We start from the raw sequence: 26144 nt of genomic DNA on the forward strand, positions 1-26144 counted from the left end.
AGGCGTGTTTTATAAGTAAGGTCCGTTTGAACATAAGTACCTCTGATGCCGCTCTGATGGTAAAAGGCCTGATGGCATGACCTTGGTACCGTGGAAAAATGGAAAAGCACTAGTATGGGATTTCACATGTTCCGATACGTTTGCTCCTTCCAACTTACCCCATTCTTCAATTCAGGCAGGTCTCGTCGCCGCTCACAGAGAATCAGACAAAAGACTAAAATACTCAAACCTATTGGACAAATATTGGTTTGTAACAGTAGCAATAGAAACCAGTGGGTCTTGGGGTCACGAAGGATTTAATTTAATTAATGAAGTTGGTCATCGAATAGCAATCAAAACTGGTGACCCCCGAGCTACTGCATTCCTTTTCCAACGTATCAGCATCGCCATCCAGCGCGGGAATGTGTCATCGATCTTAGGCACATTACCTCCTGGTAAAGAACTGGACGAGATTTTTCTTCTATAACACACAATAAGACGGAAGGAGACATATCCGAGGAGGCTGACAACCACTTTGACTATGTTCATGAAGAATGTTTTGAATCCAGTTTGGATAAATATACATTGTTTTCTACTTTTAAATTCAAAGTGTAATATCAATTTTAAATACTGTGTGATATCATATAGTGTATTAAACAAGATATTATTATGTACAGTATATCGTTTATATTACGAAAGGTTATTTCAAAAAAGTAAATGTATTTTCAGAAAGTACATACTTTACTCTATTTTTCGACATAGTTGCCAAGTTTGTTCAAACACTTATTATACCTCTCAACCTGATTTTGCTCTGGGACAGAGTCTGTTTGGCCTTCACCTTTACAGACGAGTGTGTGTGTCTCCATTCCATGCCCTGTTGCTTCGATTCGGGCGTGATATGCGAAACCCATGTTTCGTCTCCAGTTACGATCTGACTCAAGAAGCCGTCACCTTCTTCGTGATAACGAGTCAAGAACTTCATCGCACACTCATATCTTTGGTGGTCCTCTGTTAGGAGTTTCGGGACCCAACGGAAGCACAGTTTCCTAAACTTTAGGTGTTCAGAGACGATTTTGTAAAGCACTGATCTTGACGTCAGGAAATTCGTTTGAGAGACATGTTATTGTGAAGTGCCTGTTCTCACGAACCTTCGCTTCAACTGAAGCCACCAAATTGTCTGTAATCAAAGAAGGGCGACCGGAGCGGTATTCATCATGGACGTTGTCACGGCTATTTTTGAATTCTCGTATCCACTTACGCACTTTTCTTGCACTCATAACAGTATCACCGTACACTTCGCAAATCTGTCGATGAATTTCTGCAGCAGACAGGTTTCTGAAATGAAATGAAATCTTTGAGTTTTACGTCCCACGGTTATGCCGGTTAGGCTAAAGGAGACGGTGATATGAGTAATGAATGAACTGGTGGAATGAAGAAAGTGGGAGGAAACGGGAGAACCCCGAGAAAACCCACGCACGCGGTGTTTAAGACAGGTTTCTTGCTGACAAAAAAACGTATCACTGAGCGAACCTCACACGCGGCGGGCGACTTGATAGTCTTAAACATTGTGAAAGCACAGAACACAACGGTACAGGTCAGCTACAGAGATGAAACTGAGCACAGTTGTTCCCGAGGCATGTCGGTACACGGCGCACACGCTCGTTGCGGTATGCGCGCGAACTACTAATGTCTACAGCAAAACGGACCTTACTTAAAAAACACGCCTCGTATTATTATTTATTTATTTATTTATTTTTCAACGTACATGTAATTAAAAAGCATATTTTACTCAGAGGAGAAACCAGCTTTTGTTAGGATCGTCGAAAGAGGTAGTAGACATGGAGAGACTGAAACATTTAGCACTGTATCTTGCATATACGTATATATCTTTAATAAATTTCAAAAGGACAGAGTTTGAATATGTAATCATGTTATCCAAAACACACAGACTAAATATACACAAATATTACATAGTAAGAATGTTTGCCATTTATGTTTGAAGGCATAAGCGTAGCCAAAAGTATTCGTTGGTTGGGTATATTATTATTATTATTATTATTATCTCCTTCGTATTGTGTTTCGTAGAACACATGTAGACTTCTTCCTCAGATACTGTCCATCTCCGTATAGACATGTCCCACCCTCCCACATCTTTTGATTCCAAATCAAGGTCTCGATGTTCCGTCTCTCTTTTTTGTTAATTCACTGGAATGCATTTGTTTGTAGTCTTCCTTCTTTGCACAAAACAGTCCTTACCTAAAAAATGTGTGGTACAGTGTGCAACACAATACCTTCCTCTGGGAAACTCTCGAAATGTACGTATTGCAATCGGGAATCTCCCATCTAATCAGTAAGTACGCCGGGAACTTTTACTTTGTGGATTGTTCAAAACACAAAAGGGGAAGGATTCAGAGTAGTGATTATATTCCCGAATGCAAAGAAAGCAATATATTTTGTTACGCCCAGGGATCTGTGTAACGAAATTTTGGTTGATATGAGGGGTGTTTCAGGGGGTTGGGGAAGATTTTAAACAACGAAACTTCATTTTCTAGCCTTCTCTGGATTACAGAGATTCCCATAGTCAGGTTTTAGAGCACAGGTTGCGCCTATTATTATTATTATTATTATTATTATTATTATTATTATTATTATTATTATTATTATTATTATTATTCAAGGAGGGGGCATAATTTGTCATTGAAAGTGGCACAACCGAATTTTAATTAAGCGACAATGATGCTTTAATGAACACTAACAATAAAGAACTTAGCATGAATAACATTTTAAAATAAGTAATTGTCATTTAAAAAATTGGAGAATTTAGGGGGAGAACGGTAAATGGGAAGAGTGGTAACCTTGAGGGGATTGTGCTCAAGCACTTGGGGAAGACGAGGACCACTGCCTGGGTATGTATATTCTCTACTCATTTACATTTTCTAAACATTGTGATGTATCGTCGTACGTATAAGTCCCTCCTCCACACAGAGAGATTGTTGCTGATCCAAAATAAAAGATGAAATCTTCCCATTTCTATAGGAATGAAAGACTCAATGGGAGGGGTTACAACCTCCCACAATATCTCTTGAAATACGCCACTGTCTAAAGGTTTTTTTTTTTTTTTTTTTTTTTACTAATGTACATACTTTTCAAGAACTACAGTTTCATGTGTTAGGTCCTATGTATTTTTTCAACCTATTTATATTTTTAAATTTATAATCATTTTTAGAAAATACTTTTTCTGTATTTATATGAATATCTATCTATATATATTACGTCTATCTACCAATCTATACCCGTTCAATTTATCCTCTTGTCATTCAACATTCAAACACTGTACAGAAACTCAAGAAATAATTATGGAATTATGAAACACAATAATCTTCCTTCCAGCGCTTCTTTCTTCTTTTTTCTTATATTTCTGAAGCCAAAAGCCGATACGATATCTTTTCCTCGGTTGGCAGAAATATTTTACTTTTCGTTGTCTTTTCACGGCAGATATTTGTATTGCTATGGCTATCCATCCTGCTGTCACTCACAAAGTGATTATCCGTTGACATTCATATTTCAAGCAACTACGACCCAAGACCCAATACAAAGCGCAGACAGAAAGACAACCGCTAGGCACGGACAGAGAGATCCACACAGGAGTCTGACATTTCAATAAAAGCAGGCACCAGCTGAAAATTTCTTAGTGGGAGGGTTACAGCTGCGTTGCCAAGTTTTTAAAATTAAAGACGGAAGCTTGATTACTGTGTTTTTATCAAAATCTAAGATAAGTAGGGCATAGATATGTATCTCCCCTAGGTTTGTTCAAATTTTTACGTTTGTAACCTTAATAATAAAGAAGAAACTAATGAAAAACTTTCCTATGCTTTTTAAATGGGCTAACTTTCAAGCTTGTTAGGGGTACCATATCACCTTAAATATTCAAATTTACTTGCCTTGTAAAAGATATAACTGCAATGAAACTTAGCTTAAAATAGTTTTCTTGGGTGTAATTTAAAAATAGAACATTTTTTTCTTAATTTAACGTCCGACACTTATGCACTGAGGCTGAAATAGACAGTCAATATGAGCTGGACGAAAATAAGGGAACTCTTAGAACACCCACGCTCATCGTGTTTGTCCACGGGAAGTCCACGAACCTTACGCAGCAGAGATAGTAATAAACAAATCATTTTATGTTTTGTAAAGATTCACCATTTTAAAGATCCTTCTCCCGTATTTGTATGTCTATTTTGGACACAAATTCCAGAGTTGATAGATTAATGAAAATAAATTCCAAAAGTCTTTATCTGAAAAAAAAAAATCGTTTTAGGAGTCTGGCTTGGAAAAAAAGAAAGAAAGAAAAAGAAAATTAACTCGCCTTATGTGCACCTAAAGTTTGGTTTATTTTCTGCTAGTTTGAAATACTGACATTACAAGAAAATGTGATTTTACTTTGTTTCTTGAAATCTCCACTATTTTAGAAACAAAGACCAGTTTTCTCTCAACTTCCTACGGAAAAAATGAGTCCGATAAATTATATGTTATACCAGAAAACAGCAGAATGTTTTCAAACATTCTTGCTGTCACCTTGCTGATTTCATAAATTACTCCTTCGTTTTCGCTCCAAAGAAGGTAACCGAACAGAAGTATTTTCTGGAGATATTTGAATATGCAGTAAAACAATTACCAAATCGCGTGAAGCAGATGGTTAATCATTGTAGACTTTTTGTAGTTATATATTTCTCCTACTTCAATCGTTCTAGATTAAAAACATAAATAATTTATCAAATTTGCGACTTAAAATTACCATACCTTGTATTATTGCTACTTTGTTTATGCACAACGAAATTTTCATATACATACTACAATATTATCATTCAATTTCCAACGCCGATTGTGGCAAAAATGCAGGAAAAATGATCCAGACCTGAAAGGAATTCGTAAGGATCTTGGGTCATTTTTTCGGACTTACTTTCCGGAAGGAAGTCTAGGTTTTGTGACGAAGTGTATAAATATAAAGATAAGATTATTTTTCTGTTGTGGGAACAGCAAAGAGTAGCAGTACATTAAAAAACAGTTAAATAAACTGGATTCTTACCTGCTGTAAGTATTCTTTATCGGGCTGTACGTGTTCTTCCCATACAGGTTCGATATCAGTCTGTTTGAAAACTACTCGGGTGTCCTTCAGAAAGTTTTTTCCCAATATAAATAACTCCGTTCCACCAATACACGGGCTTGAAGTGAGGGATTTCTTACATATTTCTGGAACACCTGGTGGTTGTGCTGTAAAATGAAATTTGATATAAACTAAGGATTTATCAAACCAACAAAATGTAGTATATTTTACATTGCAATAAACAGACATATACACTTCAATATGAGTAATAGAGAAGGTTGTTCCTTGTATATCCGACCATTTTCGATTCGGTGCTGTCACCTGGCGTATCTTGCTGGAGGTATGGGTTTGCTGGTGAAAGCAGTGTTGTGTCGAACCTTGTAGGTACGTAAGTATTGGTAGTGAGTTATCAAATGGCGCCGAAAATCAATCGGTATAGGGAGGTTGACGTAATGGCCCTTTCCCATACCAAGTTTTCATACGTATGCATTGTGAAACAGTGTCGGGAGAATGGGTTAACACTCGGGGTGACGACTGCGAAAGCTACTGTGGCATGTTACACACAACAGGCTTCCCCCTTGCGAAACATTCACCCATGGATACGCTAGGAGAAAGGCTACAAGCAAAGTGACATTCGTAGTGCTACGGGGAATGTACGGGTAGGAAATACAATTCAACATTATATGGGCCACAAATTCCACTTTGCACCGTTAACTATGAACAAAATAATTCGCAAGCATCTCAGGTTGAAGTATGTGTGGAAGACCCATGTACACCACCTGCTACCGCCTCACATTGCCGAATGTAAGACGAATTGCAAGAAACTGTATGAAAAGTACCTGGCGGGTTCCAAATGGAAGAAAGTTGTCACAATGGATGGATCCTATTTCCATCTCACTGCTGGTGGTCACATTCGGGCGATCACATTCTATAACACTGACGGCAAGGGGCACATCAACTTTGCTCGTCAATGCAGTTAAAGCTTTGGTTTATGGTTGTTACAGCATTCGGGTAATGAGGGTAAGTTGATGATACGCAAGGTGAGCAAAAACATGCAGGTGAATGCAAGATTCCAAGAATCCATTCCGACACCTATCTATTGGAAAAACATCCCATAATTGTATGGAATGGACACAAACCAGGTGTTGATTCATATGGACAAGGCTTCGAGTCATACTGCCAAAACATCACTACGTTTTTATCAGAAAATGGCAGAGGAATTAGGAATTCGTGTCATTCCGTTCGAAGACATTCCTGTGAAAAGCCCAGATGCCAGTCCAATGGATTTTTGCACATTTGGACTGTTGAAACGTCAACATCGCCGCCCGCGCACCCTGAATCGTCTATGGAAAACTTGCAAGTAGGAGTGGAACAGAATTTCCATGCCTGTCCTGCGCCGGAGTTTGATGCAATGGAAACTGCGCTGCCGTGTGATAGTCCACAATCCTGGATGTCCAATAGTACATGATCGTTGATGGTGGCGCGGTAACCCTTAAGGTGAGTATTCGTCAAAAATGGTTGGATATAAAGCGAACAACCTTCTGTATTATCACAGTTGGAATTAAACAAATGTGGGAATAAGGATGTACATATCTTCAAATACTTTAATAATATGATATTAGTAAATATTATTGTAGTAATAAACCTCAAATTCTGTATACATGACTGGTCCGAAATTCAAAGATGCGAACTTTTTTTTTATCATCATCATCGGAGGAAGCTGAAACTAATAATATTAGATACACTTGGGATTCTGGTAGTGTACTATGTAAAAGGGAAATCGCTCATAAAATTACTACAGAAATAACTTTAAGGTAATACTAACGGAAAGCCCATGCTGGTGAACGGCACCGCCAGCTTTTGAAACTGCCAGAAAACCTCTGTCAAACCCACAGTGAAATAACACGAATATACTGAACAATTGTTTTGTTTGAGTTTCTGGATAGTGGCTTTCGTTTGATTTGTTGGTATGTTTTCCATAAAAATGAATCTCAGTTAAAATGGCCTCGCAACATCACACATGTCACAACAAATTATAAGGAAAAAGGGATTCTGAGCGCGAGAAGTAAAGATCATGTATTTACAACGATACCGTTGTATGTTGTATATTTCGTTATATATTTAATAGTAATCAGGGCAGTAGTGCTACATTTAGAAGCACTAACCACAAAATAGAAAAAGGAAAGAATAATATAAGTAATATTTGTACATTGATCAATACATTTTTTGTCAGTACGTTGCTATGGTGATGATATTCGTTCTCAAGGAAATGTTTATAATATATAATTGTGTGAGTCGCAATAATAGACGTATAATTTTGAACTGTGAATTAAAAAAGCTATTCTCGTCAAATATAGAGTTGTGCGAATTGTAGACTCGTGTATGTTTCTTCAAGTTATCTTTAATATGCGTAATAGCTAATATATATATATATATATATATATATATGAATATACGTACGAACTGAGAAAATAATGTGGTTATGTATTTTCAATTTGTCTTATTTTCCTATACGTCTTTAGGTAATTAATAATCTAATGAATTTGTCGTACAGTTTCCTCAGCAGATTAGGAAACTCATTTGCATTCACTGCTAATAGTAATTCCAGTGAGTTTCCCTATCTATTGGAAGATGTCAGGGAACATCGAAATATTTCAGTTAATAGTAAATTAAATATTAAACGCAGTAAATAAAATAAATGCATCAAATGATTAACATAAGAAAATTTAGAAGAAAAACTACTACTTTGAAGAACATTCAAAAATCAATTACAGAGTTTCTTGAAAGCGAAATCAAGTTTGTTTCACAGAGAGAATTTTATAACTAGTTCTGTCCACACTACTGACTACGAGAATAACGTGTGTGTTGGTAATAAAATAATTCCAAGAACTGTGTCGACTTGCGTACTGTGTGTTTTTAAAATAAAATATTCAACTGACACAAGTCCTCAGAGAAGTTGTAAGTATAAAACAATGGAAACAAGTTGTAGGTTTGCTACGTAGTGGGGGACCCAGAACAAGCGACAAGCTGGCGACTTTTATTAACATTCTTTGACTAAACTGAATCAATGTTGTTGAAAAATGCACTGACCACTGTTCTGTGTAAAAACTGTTATCAGAAATGCACAGCATTGCAGCAGTAAAGATCTGCATATTTTGTTTTCAAATGAATGACTTAATTCGAATGACTCGATTTCTTACTTTTCCAAAAACTAATATTCATTGACTGGTGCATTTTTTCAAAGCCAGTCAATACATAATGCATAATGCATACATGTTTCAATGCATAGTTACTGATCTAAATTAACATTTGTCAAGTAGTTTAGTCTATAATTGAACTTACTGCACACAATTGGCTGAGAGATTGTCTGCAGTGTTTCTGTGGTTCCATCATCGTTTGTTATTGTAGTTCTGAAAACCATTCGACAACGAGTAGACTTCTTTTTGCTTCTTGTAGCTGACTGATCAGGGAATCGATGTTCCACGTCCACATTGCGCTCTTTAAGAATGCCAACACAGTCACACCTAATAAAGAAATATAAGTATAATAAATATAAGTAGTTAGTATATAGTATAGTTAGAATATAATGCAAGTCACACTGCTTCAATTAAAATGTTGAAACCTGGAAGGTTAAAATCGTTATCTTAGTAAGGAGCTAGAAAGAACGCTGAATTTAAATTTGAATTCAGAAAAGAATAAAATTACGAAAGATATCGAAGAATTAGACAAAATTATCAAAATTGTTAGATTTCATGACGATATGAGTCCAAATACTAGTGCTGCTGTTGCAGGCATAGAAAGCTGACTATCATATATCTCTGATACTGATATTCTGGGAACTTCAAATTATTGTTATCTTATATATAAAAGAGAACGCACAAATCCTTTGTTCCCTCATCACGCTAATACGGCTGAACCAATTTCTTTCATTTTTGGGGGGTTATTAGGATTTGGACCCTAGATGGTTTTTATCATATCACTTTAATTTTTAATTACCAGTGTCTTGAGATAATTGACCATTCAAGTGTCCATAACGTACAAATCCTTTGTTAGTTCATCATAGGTAAAAATAAACGTATTTATATGCAACCCGCATGACCGTGTCACTCGGCGGGTTAACATAAATGACAGGCGATATAATGTTAACATTTACTGCAATCTACTATGGTTTTTATCATATCACTTGAAAGCGAAAAAGTAAAAATTATCTAAGTAACAAAGTTTATTGCGTTCCGGGGTGACCGCAGCGAAGCGGGGCGGGTTAACATAAATGACAGGCGATATAATGTTAACATTTACTGCAATCTTCTATGGTTTTTATCATATCACTTGAAAGCGAAAAAGTAAAAATTATCTAAGTAACAAAGTTTATTGCGTTCCGGGGTGACCGCAGCGAAGCGGGGTGAACGCTGCTAGTTGGGAATAATATATTAAAAATATGCGTAAAGAAAAATGCTAAGGTACAGAAAAATTTACCATGAACATTACAAAAAAAAATACTAAATTTTGTTCCAGCTCTGCATAAAATAGAATTTCAAAAATAAATAAGTTAATTCTGATATTCTTCAGTGTGTCTGTTAAATATTTTGAATAAAATACTGTCACAGTAAAGAAAATAAGATTATCCATTAATACGTTGTACAGCAACAAAACATTTCACATCTGCTTCTACGTAATTACTTCTGCCCAGTTCTCAAAGGGTGAATGTTATTTGTGTTCCAGTTATTTCACCTATTGGTTCCGCGATCTGTAAGATATAATTCCTTAATTTCATGTAAATAATTTATATAATGAAAATACAAATAATGTGTTTATTGAAGTAAACTTAATGTCTGATCATTTTATTCTTTTACAAAATATTTCAAACGAGACGAAGTTACAAATGTTGTTACATAACTTACAGATGTTTTCCGAATACTTTGGTACAACCATCCAGACTTCAAGACTTCAAAATATTTCTTCTTAAGTAACATAGTACATCATTAAATAAATAAATAAAGGTACATACGTGATAACCATGTCCTTCGCTGGTTCAAAATCAACTTCTATAACTACAGTGCCTTCAATTTTTTTCTCAGTGCACGGAGTAGAATTCTTGCCACTCACTCTACAAGCTTGATAGAACATATGTGGGGCAACTCTTCCCAGATCTGTACCAATAAATACCTGAAGTGTTGTTGGCTTGTTATATCCAACCAACTGAAAAATATTTAAAACACATTTTAAAATTAACGGAAAATTGTTTTACTTTGTAATATTGCATAAATAATAACATTTTTACTAAAATCACTAGAGACTGGATGTTACGCAAAATGCCTATTTCTTAATGCCATATAGTAAGAGATTTGATACAAATTAACATCCTGAATTTCTTTTCGAGAGGTTTATGCAATTTTTCCTATTTCTCTCTATATTGTCTATATTACTGTCTGAATGCTGAATATTGCCTATTCTTCGAATTTAGAATTTCACAGTCCCAGGTGTAGTGCTTCGAGAATGAAGAACCACCACCGAAAGTGAAGACAGCTAGGAACGGTGAGGAAAAAAAAAATTCCATCTTCTTTCTCTTGGAAGAAAAATGTTGTGATAATTGCACGAGACAATCAGCGTATAGTGAATGCTGAGTGGTACTCAATAGTTTGCCTCCCTAGATCTTTGGCATTTGCTGTTGCATTATGACAATGCGAATGCTCACAGTGTTACTAGAACTTTAGACTTATGAGCCGCGACGGAATCAAGATAGTTGCCACATCCACCCTATTGATGATGATGTCATTGTTGCTTATTTGGAGGCTGTGAATAGCACTGACGAAAATATGTGGAATGGACACTTTTTGAGTGGTTTCGAAGGATGAAAACATATATTCGGATTAATCGAGAAAACTTTGTAAAAATGAAGAACGTCTGGTTTCAATTGAATGTTTTTTGTGGACAGAGTTAACAGCTCTCGGTATGCTCCTCGCACCAGAACGACTTCCAAATTAAGTATTATTAACAATGTGTAATTCCCATCATTTACGTACGTCACAAGAGGGACAGTAAACTAGAGATTAAGTTTATTAATTTCATTTTATAACGGGATTTTTATCAAGTGTTACATATTTTATCAATATCTGTTGCATTAATTCATTTATAAAGGCAGTAACAAAGACAAAAATAAATTGTGTAAGAATTATACCTTAACAACGGGAAAGCCATTTCCACTACGATCTTTTACTGCACCTCTGCTTCCCTCAGTTTGGTATCGTGCACGGTGTTGTTGTTCAGGTTGAGAAAGTATCTGAAGTTGTACTCTACCATCTCTACTTTGAGCAGTCAGTTGGCTCGTAAGAGACTGAACTCCTCCTCTTCGAGAAGGAAGGACTGTTGCTCCCACACATGAATTCGTCTTTCGCCTTGGCTGGCTTCTACTCATTGGCAGCGCTACTTGAGATAGTGAAGTTGGTAATGTAATTGGAAGATGATGGACACCAATAAATCTGTTGAGGATACAAGATGACATTTTATTTAATTATGTATATTTGGTACATATGTTTACATTTCAGGCTCAGGTTATGTAAACCCCTTAGAAAATATGTGGAGAATGAAAATGCTTGGAAAGTCGAGATATTACCTTGAATAAAGTATAAAAATGAATTAAAAAATGAAGAAAAATAAAGATCTATTTGACTAGACAATTCATCACTAGACAGACATTGAGAAGCGAACCTAGTTATTCGAATATTAATTACAGTGTAATCCTATAAGCTACTCTATGTTCATTTATTTTAAGTGATCTATTCATGTACTTTAGGTGGCAGATTTCACTTTCCATTTCACAGATTTAATCAGTATTCTTTTATGTTTTTATTACGTAAATCCATTAGCCTACAGAGCAAAATACTTGAACCACGAGAAATATAATTTAACGGTAACTATCTCAATAGCAAAGAAAGATCGTTGAAAGTCACTGTCATACAAGGCAACATGTTTTATTCCATTACCACAACAGTTTACATATCAAGCAGCATTCCTAGTAAGCTGAATCTCTAATAAAAGAGCCCAATGGGTTTTTAAAGTAATTATGTATAATTGCTTTAAATAACTAATTATATACTATATAATTATACCTAGGTATAATAATATTAAGTATATAGTAAGTAATTATGTACAATGTATAATTGCTCCGAAACTGAACTGGTTTTAGGAGGAATACGCCACGACACTTATCCATCGGTGCTGAAAGGGACGCTAACTCCACATCATACCAACCAAATATTTCCCTCTATTAAGTTAAGAGTGCAAAATGATATGCAAAATATTACTCGTTAACATCAAATTATACAAGAACAAGAATCACCAAGTTCTGACAATTTGCTTTCAAGAGGATTCAGAAAGCAGCACCCCCCCCCCCACACACACACACACACACCTCTAACTGCCATTCCAGATGCGGCAAAGGAATTACGTCAAATGAACTTCCAGAAAACTCTCTCATACAATGCATGATAACCACACATTCAGTGTCCCAGAGAACTGTGAACCATATTCTGAATGGCAAATTGTACAGTGAAACCTGTCTATGTTGGCCACCATCGGTTCCATTGAAAAGTGGCCAACTTACAGAAAATAGATGTGATTAGTGTATTTTTAGAATAGGATTTCTAGTATTACTTGATCGTAAAATTTTAATAAACAATGGCACGACAGCCTTTAATATATATACAGAGTAATCAGTGGCGTATTTACTATTTTGTTTCAGGTGGTTTTGCTACCTTTATTCCTGGAAATGTGAAAATTCTGTAAGATATTTGATTTACTTTAAAATAGTAGCCTAAATAATATTTCGGGGGCTTAAGCCCGGAAGCCCCCTTAAATACGCCATTGAGAGTAATCATAACAATATACGGTAATAGAAAAATATGAGTATTATGGTGTTTATTCTAGACATATTCTTTTTATTCTTTTTGGCACATATGCACATTCTAATTTTGTAGTTCTTGTATAGTATCCTCTACTGCTTGTTAATGAGCTACAAAAATTTCCCTCGGAACAAAAGATGTTTTGAGAAAATCTTAAGGGAATTCATATCTTAAAACCCCCGCTACCTTTCGGCAAGCCGTCAGATGCCAATAGTTGACAATTAAGATGGTTAGCTTTCACCTTGAATTACTAAAGCTCCCCACTGATGAAAGGAGCCATTATAGCTAAGGGTTTTACCAAAAGAGACAGGGAAAACAAATACGTACAGTCATTTCCTGAATTCTTGTACGTGATTTTTCTTATTCACATCTTCCTTCACCACCCCTTTATCAGGATAGTCTTCCGGCCATTGACATTCAAGAACAAATCGTGGTAATCCATGCTTTTTTTGTCCTCAGACATAACTACAAAACATCTGCCTTGGGAATACGAAAGAGTTAAGAAAAATAACAAAACGGTATTTTGCGTGGCCAAGATACGCAGGTAAATTTATCATTATCGTCACAGGGTAAACACTGCTTCAATGCGGCCAACTTCTAAGATAGACAGGTGGTCAACTTACAGAGTAATAAGCAACCTATGCCTTATGGGAAAATAAAAAGGTTCAAGACGAACCAGGCCAAGATTACAGGTTTTACTGTATCTCCGGACGGCATTTAATTCGTAGATGACTACTACTTTTTTTCTCTGGTTTCGCTGAAATTCACTGAACGATATTGAATAGATGCGCCATTTTTGTTTTCTCAGCTCATTGATTTAAGAGGAATTATTTTTCTGTTTTATTTGAAATGAACTGGAATGACCACAGTTTTAATGGTTTGATTTTACTCCTTTCTTCCTCAAATCTTCATGAAAATTAAATTTTGATAAATATATATATATATATATATATATATATATATATATATATATAGATTGTAACAGCTCGTTGTTTACAGCACTTGAGAGGTGATTCTAGACACGAAAACAGGGAAAACTGTCTATGTAACACGAAGTCAAATGCCGCATCTATCCTGAGTTACTTGCATCCGAAAGTGTGAAGAAATGAAAGTCCACTTGGAATTGTGGCAAAACGACGAGTCATAGAAGTGCGGCGACAGGAGGCTCACAAAAAAACAGTACACAGAGAATTCAAAGGTGTAGTAATCGGTTATGTACATTGAGGCGACAGCAATGTTCTGAAGGATAGATGGCCCAAAATAGGCGAAATATAACGCCTTGTTGCAGTGCATACGAGCCATGGATTTCACTATATCTATAAATTATATTATCCTCTATACTGCTCTCGTGCAATGGGCTGTGTACGTGACTGATGTCTGAAGTTTTTCATACTGGATTCAACACACCTTAAAGACACCACCGTCTTGTAGAGGTCTGCACGGGCTTGGGCCGAGTCCGCGGGTCGGACTCGGGCAGTAACTTTTTTAAATATACAACCACATTTCTCAGGTCTTTTCGGGCCGAACTTTGTAAATATACTGGACAACAATATTTATTGGACCGTTTTTTCTGAAGAACTTTTAAAACACAACTGCAAAATTAAATCATTAATTGCTGTAAATAAAATTATACAATTTTGCGTTGATTATTAAGTTTCTGTAATTCGGGCTTATTTCGGGCTCATTTGATTATCACACGAGCTCGGGCCTAAATGCTAAAACATATTTTGACTCGGGTCGGACCTCATATTATAAATTCACGGGTCTTGCCGGGTCCGGGCTAAAAATTCCGGCCCGTGCAGACCTCTATCTTCTTGCACGTTGTGTCATATTGCTAGTACAAGGATTCTTAGCAGTTCTTGTTCATGTGTCATCACTAATGAATCCACTTTTTCACGATAAGTTAAGGATTGTCATAATCTCATGATCACTCTCTTTGTAACATTTCTTGAGAAAAAAATAAAAGTTACTGTGGAAAATGAGACAGCAAAACTGTAAATATTCTATTGAATTCTGATATGTGCTGCCATCTAGCAAGAAATTAAGTGTGCTATTCACGCGTCGACAGCTGCCTAATCAATCAAGGCAATGGTTGTATAAGAAGCTTTCTTTTGTGCTTCGTATAATGGATTAAGTTTGTGTTCATACATTTGCAGAAAGTAAAGTCTAAATAAGTAAAAATAGTGTGTGATGAACGGGTTTGTATGCAGACTGTAAATTGCGTAAAAATATACACACAATATTAAGTGGGTTTAGTTATTTTCTAAATTTGAACCTAAATTATTTCTTTTTCTTTTAATTGAACTTACTGGGTGCTGATGTGGATTTACAAACAAGGAGCACTTTTGGCATGTTTAATCTTGTTTTGGGAAAACTTCATTTGAAATTAATACCTTAGAATTAATGGAAATTATATAGCCAGGGTGTCTACTGAAATCCCAAAATGAAATTTCGTGACTTTCTCGTGCCCTTTTCTTTTCCAAACCATAAAATTTAGTAACATTTTCTAGAGCAAATTTGGGTACGAATTGAGCCGAATTTTCATGCTTGCGATAGAAGCGTGCTTTGCTTGCGATTTGGTAGCGTCTAAAGCCGACACAGACATCTTTGGTGGTGAATTTTGTCGTTTTATAAAACAAAATTTTCCAATCTATACTTATATTTGTACAGATGAAAAAAATCGTGACCCAAAAGCTAAATTTCGTGACTTTTTCCCGACTTTCATGACCGTTTTCTGATTTCATGATTTTCGTGACCGATACACACCCTGTGTACTGTTGTTCCATAACTACTTTTCATAATTATTTTTCATTGCCAAAACTGATAATTGATGCAACACACAAACTTAAAATTAAATTCACTTTACGGGAACAATTTGGAACGTTTGACTTCTTAAAAATATACGTATTAGTTGCTGTTACTTGTTGCTTGTTTACATATGTTGAAAATTTATTATAATAAACTGCATGTTTTCGAATAGTATTTCTCAACCCATTTATATTCAAAAATAATTCTTCTAGAAGAGTAACGATATATAAAACTGCCACAAACATACGCGAGAAAATTCTTACAGGGTCTCTATCAAGTTTCATTTTCAAGATTCCAGTATATTTAGTATAATTATCAGCAAATTTCCAACACCTAATATAATGATTTTTTAAAGTTCTTTAGGAATAATCACACTCTTGATGATTTCAGGTTTGTAATTGTTTTACCATAAAAAGAATATTTTGTTTTTAATAAATTTAGTTAGCCTTTTTTTTTTTTGAAATACAATGATTTTTTAACCTTTTTGTAAGGGCCTCTCAACTCCCCTCACAGCCCTCCACTCCACCCGTTGCTTTAAATGTCTAATTACAAAATATATGCAAATTTGCTTTGGAAAAATTTACAATCTCAATGGATACAAAATTGTTTCTAAAACTATTAAAACAATTACAAAAAAAAAAAAAAAAAAGACAAATTACCAGTTTCATTTTTCCAGTATGTGGATCAAAATTCCAGTATATTTCCAGTATCAAAATTAAATTCCAGTATAATTCAAGTATTTCCAGTATCAGTAGACACCTTGTTCATAATACATGAAAGTGAATAATTAAAAAATTACAATCTTAAAAAACTTGAGACTATGCATCGAATTCCTTCAATTTCAATTTTAAATACAGATTAAATGGTACCCAAGCAAAGATGTTCGGAATGTATAATTGCTTGCTCTTGGGTACACATTTTATTTTCAAAAAAATCACTCACTGAATCCGCGTGCAAAATGAGTAATTTCTTTTAATGTTCAGAATGATTTAACCACAGAAGTGAGTTTTCAAATTTTGACCCAAATGTTCTCCCTTATGTGTCCCTTACCGACGCGATCAATATTATTTTCCTGTCTATTAGACAGAACACTCAAAGAAAATGCAGAAAAAAATTCGGTAAGCTTCTTACACAACCACTTCATATACTTATTTGTGAAGGAAATAAAAAAAAAAGAAAAAAGATTTATGTACTTATCACAAAAGAAGTACAAAGAGTATTTCTTAAACAAATAAAAGATACAAAACACAACAATAATGTTATCTAAGATTAAAGTCCATTAGGACAATTTGTGTGTGAGCTTTACACTCAAAGGATTACGATACTATATCTATTAAAATAATAATGAAAGAAAATAAAGGTGTAACTGAAGTGTACTGAAAAATAAATTCGAAAGAAACATTAGTGCTTTCTTAAACATAAGTGTTTTCAAGCATATTAAAGATGTATTTTCAGTGAACTTTCATTCTTGTACAAGCAGTCTTCAAATACGGTGGAACTCAAAAAATTACATTGCTATTTCCACCTGGTAAAATGAGTTACAGAAGTATTTTCACTTGCTTTAAAAAAAATATTTTTTAAGAAATCCTTAAGACTAAATGAAATGCAAACTTCCTTTTTTTCCTTTCTTCAATACTATTTTATGTTTGGCTGAGGACTATTCAAAATGTACTGACGAAATATTGAGATTCATCAAGTATCATCAATGTTACTTTTATATGTAAGTCTGCGAGGACGCTTCACTCATAACCTACAAAAATAATATATTCTCGTTATATAAAATATCCAATATCAGTTGATGTATTATGTTGCTTAGGTCTGGGAAAATGAACCAGACCTACATGGAATTCGTAAGGTCAATTTTTTTGACAATATCTGGAAGGCACTTTCGGTGTTTCAACAGAAGTATAGAAGTGCTTCAAAGATGATCATACGTCTGTTTGTTCCTGCCGATCCCGGTCGTGGTGAACCCTAGCAGATATTCCTAGGAATGTTCACTGCGTTCAACAGCTTACCATCGACAATTGTCGAATAACCTATTGTGAAACAGCAAATAGGTGGAATTTTTAGTTACAAAACTAAATACAATAATTCATGACCATTTACTGTTTAGAGAAGTGAGAGCATAGTGGTTCTAACACAGCTTTCCACTTTTAACTGGTATTGAAGAGGATTTCCACCTGTATAGATCTAAAAGGAATCCGCGGAGATTAACATTTTCACAGTGTTAAAGGAATGACGCAGGCTGTCCAAGAATGGTTCAGACGTTCTGATAAGTGTTTCTATGCTGAAGCCTTCCAAGCATTACTTAAACGCTGAGATAAGTGTATAACTGTAACAAGGAATTATGTTAAAAACTAAGTTTCCACTTCCTAAGTTTTCTTCATATTATTATTATTATTATTATTGACATAACGCGTCTCTCCTATACTGTTTAAATTATCTAAGAACTATATCACCAGAAATTCCAGAGGTATTTTTAGCACCATTCTTTCGCTCTATTTATGAGGTGGAAACATAAAAGCAAAGTTTAGTCATATATTATATGGGAACAATTTCATACCATATTATCTCACAAGCACTAATCATACAAACCGCGAGTTTCATGACCTCTGTGTTTAAAATGAAAATCTTGACATCATTGACTTCTGGGTCCCAAAGATCATATAATGCACTTTGCTCCATTTCAGTGACAAGCAGCGTCAACCCAGGAAAACTATTTGAATACACTATAGTCACAGAAGTATCACAGAAAAAAGGATCAAAATCATACTCAGCAAACTCTTCTGGTTTCTTCAAAGCTATTTCTTAGTAGTAGTAGTAAAACAGATTTTTCCATTTTCTTCTTGAAAGCTAATAGTAAGTAAACAAAATCTTTTTCTTCTACGCATACGTAAGATACAAATTTACTTAGTGAGCATTAACGTAAACTTCAGTACTCACCAAGATACAATAATTACACTGACACTGCATACTCAGTTTGAAATTACCACCACCCAGAATAAAACTAATAGGAGCTACTTACTGACTTGGGGCCTTCTTCTCAATATCTGTCTTCTTTAAACTCAAATGAGATGAGAACTGGAAGCTTTCGTCTAAACTATCTTCTCCCATCTGAACAGCAAGTTTCTTCCTCTTATAATCTGGGTGGTATTCTTCAACGAATTCCTGCATGACAGATCATTAAAACTAAATATTTGTAATACTGTATATAGAGAAATGAACTTCCTATTAACAATTTATCACCTTACATTACAAATAATTTAATCCAAATGAATGCAAAAATTCGGCACGATTGTACAAAGAATTTCTGGAAGACTAACGTTTATTATTATTATTATTATTATTATTATTATTATTATTATTATTATTATTATTATTATTACGCATATAATGAACTTAATATCAAAACATAAACACAAAAATTCAGACAAAAACTAAATTCAAAAATTATACTTCTAATACAAATTACATAAAACGTAGAGTCAAGTTCTAATGGCTCCAGACATGAGGCACGTGAACTGATGATCGATTTTACAAGTTACTAACATTTCACAATAAAATTTTTAGGTAATGTTTAACAATCAACAAACATATTTGTTTGAATATTTCTATAACAATAACACAAAAACCTCCAGTAGCTCTTTTCTTACCTCCGGATCACTATATCTAAGAACAGATCTTGATGCTAAATCCAACGTGTAATCAAATCCAAGTCCAGAATCATTTGAATTGTCACATGGGTCAGATACATCTTCACGTCCTGATACTGAAAAGAAGAAAAAGTAATATTGCCACATTTCATAGTAGTATACACAACAGCTATCCATTATTATTATATAAAATTTAAAAAATAATGAATAATGAATGATATAACCATTACTTTAAAAAAAATCCATTCTGAAAGTCCGACCATTGCTTTCAAAAATTAATGAATTGTTCATTACTCAAATATTATTCATAACATGTTACAAGCAAAATTATTGATGGATACCTTTTTCTTATACATCAATGTTCATTCCGTACTGCATATAAATTAATATCGCAACATTTTGAAGTTATAAGGTAATAGTCCAGATCAACCCAAGCAGGTAAAGAAAGAATATCTTGATAATCTTAGATGTTATTGAATTTAGCAGATATCGAAAGTTATTCTCAGATATCAACGATAGATTATCTTGTTTTGTCCAAAAAAAAAAAATCTTGGACCGAGATATACACCATCAAAGATGTCATATCTTAAGCACCAGTCCTCAGGTGCGAATGTTGCCAAAATATTAAAGTGTTTTATCTCTGGAATGGTTCTAGATATTTTGTTACTTTTTGTTTTACTTGAAAGATAGTAATTTGCTGATTAAAATGATATCCTCCGTTTGGAAATGTGTGTCCAAATTCTTGTGCTGGAACCTCTTGAATCTTTTTAATAATATTATACACCGTTTCAAAAAGAATGGCCTGATTTTGGATGGTAATAATTACGGGACATAGGACGTGTTATCAAGGAAACAAGTGTTGTTTGAATGGGCGAGGTCTAGTTTCAGAAAATCGCCATTAGATGTCAGTCAATGCGTCTTCTCAGTTTGCAGTTAGAAGTAAGATGGCGTCCGCTCAACAGAAGACGTTTGTGTGCTGCAGTTTGCAAAAACTGAGTCAGTGATTTCGGTCCAGCGTAACCCCATGTGAGTTTTTCTTGTGGGGATATGTGAAGAAGTGTGTGCATCACCCATTTACCTCGTGACACAGAAGAAGTGAAGAACAGATATCTGCCGCCATAACTGCAGTAAACGCAGAAACACTGTGTAAGTTTATGACGAATTTAGCCATCGTCTAGATGTTGTTCGTGCTCCTGGTGGTGGACACACAGAGTATTTGTAATACCATAGCTAAAATTTGAAGATTTTGTGAGTATTTTGCAATTTATCCCATTTTTTTAGCATGATTTTTTAAAAATACATATGCACTTATAAAATCAGTTCGTTCTTTTTGAAAAATCCTGTTCATTTTTTTCAAACATCCTGTATATATAATTTCAAAAATGCTAATCCCAAAAATTTTGATATTTTTTTACTGTTGCTCAGCACCATAGAGTATACAGAGAACTTCCGATTTTGAGTTGAACATGATTAATAAACAACTGAAAATTTTGACATACATTAAATCCTTTACGCATTTTCACATATTGTTCTCATGAAATCAAAATCTAGTCTTATTTGACATGCCATTTTAATTCTGCATAAAGATAAGTACAAATACAGCTTTCAGAGCTTCCACAAATATGTGCAAGTTCAAAAACACATTACAGATCCAAAGCATACACTTATGTGCACTCTGATTAGAACTGAAATTAGCAATTCAATAAACTAAAAATGTTTAGGCTGCATCAGTATCTTCCTTTGATATTAACTGATGCCATCCTGTTGAACCATTAGGAACTGGAGTACCACAGTCTTTAAAACATCGCGAATTGGAAATAAGCACTGGTGATGGTGTTGCTGCCTTGCAGGTGGAAATTTATGAATATCAGCACGTCCATATGGTAGTATAAATTTAACAACGATTTCAATTAAGTCACACCTGACATTTACAACCTCTATAAGCCACCAGTCACAGCTATATACACAGGCCACGAACATTCATCTTTGTAGGTTTGAATAGGGATATTCTTCTGCCGTTTTTGAGATTTAGGTTGGATAAATGAAATTTCTAATTTCTTGCTCTTTAAGGTTCGTGTAATGTAAGTTTGTGCATCACTGACAGTCTAGATATGTTACTTCTGAATTTCTTTCATAGAGGTAGTTTGGTCAGACCATGCTTCTATTTCCTGTTGCTGATGGAATTCTTCATCTTCCTCTTTGGGCAACAGGAGCACAGTATAGCTGTGTATGTGTATGACTTCACAACTCTTGTAAAATCCTCGGCATTCTGAACTGCAACTATGCTTGGGGTGAAAAGATTACATCTTGTAGCGTGGTGCTTCAGCAGGCACTTGCATCATCTCACAACCACTTCCCACGACCACTAACACTGTAACTAACCCCACTGGCACAAGCAACTTCGTCAATTCAAACATGTTGGTAACGATTTTCGAAGTGGCTAGAGGTATCATCAGAAATAATGAGACATCTTTTCTGCCTGTGATTGTAGCTGTTGAAGAATTTTGTGATTCTTGTATGTGGTTCTAAGAAGTAGCGAAAAAGATTATTTAAAACTGCAACAAAAAAGGTATTGAGGACAAACATTTGATTTTTCAACTGTTATATATTTAAAATGATACAATATTTTCTTTCTTCTGTCTTGTTTCTGGTTAACACTGTAGATTTTAAACTTATTTCATTTTTTTTCTTTTACTTTATTTGGAATATCTGAAATGAATAAAAATGTCTCAAAATTAAAAAGCTTATCATTTACTAGAAACCCTAATATATATAACTTAGAACTTAGTGATACAACTTAGAACAAGTTAAAGTGACTAGAAAGGAAAATAATACATATTATACAGTTTCGTACTGTATTATTAATTGAGAATACATAAGGAAGTTTCGTAGTTGGATTTAATGAGTTTATTTTCCTCCCATGTTGTATATGTAACTTTCCAGGGCAATCATCACTAATTTCCGGATTTGTATGTAATTACATATTTTTTCCTTCATATGTAGGTTCGTCAAATCCTAAAATGTTTGTGATTCACACCTGTAGGGTGCTTCAACTCAAGTTTCATATTACATATTTTTACATATTTTGACCAATATTACATATTTCTATGGTTTCTACTTTTTTTTTTTTTTTTTTACATAAAACTGTCTTAAAATTTTGCGTTTACTAAAATTTTAATTTAAAATAAAAAAAAAAAAAAAAAACTCTCCAACTGTGCAAGGCTTGCATCTAGATTCAATTTTGTCATGTCTATCTTTTCGTTTCTTTACCGAAAGAGATTTTTTTTTTTTTATTTGTCAAACCATGTTTCGCAGAATTTTCGCCGATAACAAAATATAAGAAATTCCTCCGGGGTCATTAGCAGCGCCCTTTATTCTCAACTCTGGAGGAAGACACATCACCTGCCTGACAGGCGACTGACCAGGAAATTCCTAAAATGAAGTCTATTTGATTGTTATCGGAGGTTGGACGGGGAAAAAAGATGAAAGCAAATCCTGCAATTCAAGTTAAAACTGTATGCTAGTGTGCTTCCAGGAATTAACTGCAAGAGTTCGTTCCAAGAAACTGGCGACAATGGCAATATAAGCATTAAGGTTACATAGCAGGTAACCTTAGCTTTCAAAGAACTTCGCTTGTTCAACTGAATGACAGGAGGACAGTACTCTAGTATTGCAGTTGCAAAACGCACGTGTTCTGTATTGACCGTCGAAGTTAGAAATGGCTCCGGCTGCCTCAACTTCATCCGCGAAACGGCGGTCGTGAGTAACTATCGATGATGCGTTTACTACGGACAGTAAAGTGGTGTTGTGCCGAGTGAGTGATTTAAAAAAAAAAAATGTTCAATGAAATCTCAGAACAACATGTACGAAGTGTACTCCATGCAAGAAATAAAAATTTGAAAACAAAAAAAAAAAAAAAAGTACTCTTGACACAAATGCATCAAGATACTTCAGTGAGTGAGATTTTCAGACTTGTGCCAAGCAATGATAGCAGCAAACATTCCTTGGAACAAAGTTCAAGTGCCAAAATACCGTGCTTTTCTGGAGAAGTACTGTGGGCGTCGAATTTCTGACGAATCCACTCTTCGAAAGTGTTATCTCGAAGTTTGTTATAGGGAAGCTACAGATACCATTAGGGCAGAAATAGGTAGTTCATATATTTGGATTTCTATGGACGAAACAACAGATGTTTTGGGACGTTATGTAGCAAATTTAGTGACTGGAAAGTTAAGTGAAGATGCTCCATCTAAATCCTATCTTATTGCGAGTAAATTGCTGGAACGCACTAATCATTCCACGATTGCTCGCTTTGTAAACGATGGTCTTAAAGTGTTGTGGCCGGGAGGAGTTCAGGGAGAAAAAGTCCTTGTTCTCTATACAGACAGTGCAGCGTACATGTTAAAAGCGGCTAGAGCACTTACAGTTTTTTTACCCTCACTTAATTCATTTCACCTGTATGGCCCATGCTCTTCAGCGTGTTGCTGCAGAGGTGGGACACAACTTCTGCGAAGTAAATCAACTAGTTTCTTCCAGGAAAAAAAATGTTTGTTAAGGCGCCACAACGTGTTCAAGTTTACAGAGATCAACTGCCAGACGGAGCCTGTGCTAACGCAATGGGGCACTTGGATACAGGCAGTACATTTTTACAATGAACATTTTCAAAAAATTAAGCCTGTTGTTCATTCATTTCCATCGGAGTCTGCTGTGTCAGTTGGCATTGCTCAGAAACTGTTTAATGACTCAAAAGTAGCGTGTGATATCGCATACATAGACAGCAATTTTGGTTGGCTACGTACAAGCATTAAAAAGCTAGAGACTGTTGGGCGGCCTCTTCCGGAATCCATGAAAATCATAGACGATGCAAAGAGACTGCTGCAAGGTGTGTGTGGAGATGTAGGAGAAAAAGTTCGAAAGAAACTAAATGCAGTGCTGGAAAGAAACACGGGTTACGACAGCCTATTGGCAGTGTGTGAGATTCTCAGTGGTGAATAAGAACCTCCCTGAAGACATTTCCCCCAACTACATCCCCATGTTGAAATTGTGCATGCCAGACAGGATGGCGGAACGGTTGTCTCTGGAACAGCGTATACGCTGTGTGCGTTTGTATTCTGCAACAAACAATTACGTGGAGGTGAGACGGAGAATGGGAGTCGAGTTTGGAGGAAACAACCCCTCTGTGTTAACAATCGCAAGAATAAACAATATATGACGCTACTGATAGTATTTTGCATGCGAAGGGAGCGGGAAGGACCCGGAATGCATACTGATGATAACAGAGCTTGCATGTTTGAAGTCCTTAACTTGTTCCCTGGGAAGACGAAACGTCAAACGCGTACTTGTGTCTAGATTTTCGAACATTTCACACACACACACTGCAGATAATAATAAAGGACCTGAAATTAAAGCCATATCATCCTCGTTTGATAAATGATCTTAACGACGATGAACCGGATAGGCGCTTGGAGTTTGCAGAAATATGGCGGGGAATGTTGAAGGAAAATCCAGATTTCGAATCATTTGGACAGACGAGACTAAATTTCATGTTTCAGGAAGTGTTAACCGACAGAATTGCGTGTACTTGAAGGAAGAAAACCTTAATGTAAACATCAGTATGCATGACAAGATGTCATGGTTTGAGTGGCCCATTGATGGGTTGATTGGCCCATTCTTTTTCGATGATACCGTTACTGGAGGAAGTTACCTTAAATTGCTTATAGATACCTGTGTATTCTTTACTGTCTGCACGACTGGACATTGATATCTTGTGGTTGCAGCAAGATGGAGCACCGCCACACTATGCAATACTAGAGCGAGAGTAGTTGAATGAAACATTCTCGAACCACTGGATTGGTCGATGTGGGTCTGTGGAGTGGCCAGCTCGATCTCCCGACTTAACACCACCTGATTTTTTTCTTATGGAGTGTCTTAATGGGCAAACTGTATCAATATCACATACACAATTTAGCCGAACTATGGGAACCTATCACAGAAGAGTTCCACCGGTTACCAGTACGGGTCTGTCAAGCTGCTTTTGACAACGCTGCTCTTCGTCTCCATGCATGTATCGATTTTGTAGTGCACTGTTGAACCATGCCATAGAGAACAGAGTTTAAAATTTTCGTAAGGAAAGGTATGAGAGTAATGTGCTTAATGATTAATTTCATGTTCAAGTTATGTTGCTAGTTCCTTTATCGCAATCTTTGAAACAGCAAACACATAATTATGCCACCCCCCATATATGAACCATTCCGGAGATAGAACATTTTAATATTTTGCCGAAAATCGCACATGAGAAATGATAACAAGGCACCAATTTGGTGGCCTACATCTCGGGCTTTTTTTTTTTTTAATAATAAACGGCTTTCTTCCTTTGTCCTGAATTTTAACATATGTTTCATGCAATAACACCTGTGACTATAAAGGCAACTCCCCCCCCCCCCCCTGTCTGTATTGATATGGACTTGCCCAACGCATTTTGGTAGTAAGTTTGTCACAGTACAAAGAAAATCCTTACAGGCTTTGGACCACCAAATACTAGTATAACTGTATTGTTATAGATTTATATCAACTGTCCAACATTTTATCATAATATCCATATAGATTTCTCTTTCCTCTATTCACAATTATCTACAATGTACAAACTGATAAAAACACTGATCACTTAATTGGAGACAACGTTCCCACGAAACAGTAGAATGC

General features: G+C 35.4%; 1 protein-coding gene across 2 annotated transcripts in view; it reads right to left on the reverse strand.

Annotated features, from left to right (window-relative positions):
* NFAT (nuclear factor of activated T cells 3) overlaps nucleotides 1–26144 on the reverse strand; it is a 110119-nt gene that overhangs the window by 42912 nt on the left and 41063 nt on the right. For both annotated transcript variants that reach the window (XM_081743686.1, XM_081743694.1), the window contains exons 3-8: nucleotides 19446–19561; nucleotides 18818–18960; nucleotides 11262–11562; nucleotides 10092–10282; nucleotides 8426–8607; nucleotides 5066–5250 (exon numbers count right to left, since the gene is read on the reverse strand). In XM_081743686.1, the coding sequence (XP_081599812.1) occupies nucleotides 5066–5250; nucleotides 8426–8607; nucleotides 10092–10282; nucleotides 11262–11562; nucleotides 18818–18960; nucleotides 19446–19561 (1118 nt within the window). The remainder of the gene's footprint in view (nucleotides 1–5065; nucleotides 5251–8425; nucleotides 8608–10091; nucleotides 10283–11261; nucleotides 11563–18817; nucleotides 18961–19445; nucleotides 19562–26144) is intronic.

Source organism: Thermobia domestica, chromosome 2, assembly GCF_964235325.1.
Source record: "Thermobia domestica chromosome 2, izTheDome1.hap1.1, whole genome shotgun sequence".
In the NCBI taxonomy this organism is placed as follows: Eukaryota; Metazoa; Arthropoda; class Insecta; order Zygentoma; family Lepismatidae; genus Thermobia; species Thermobia domestica.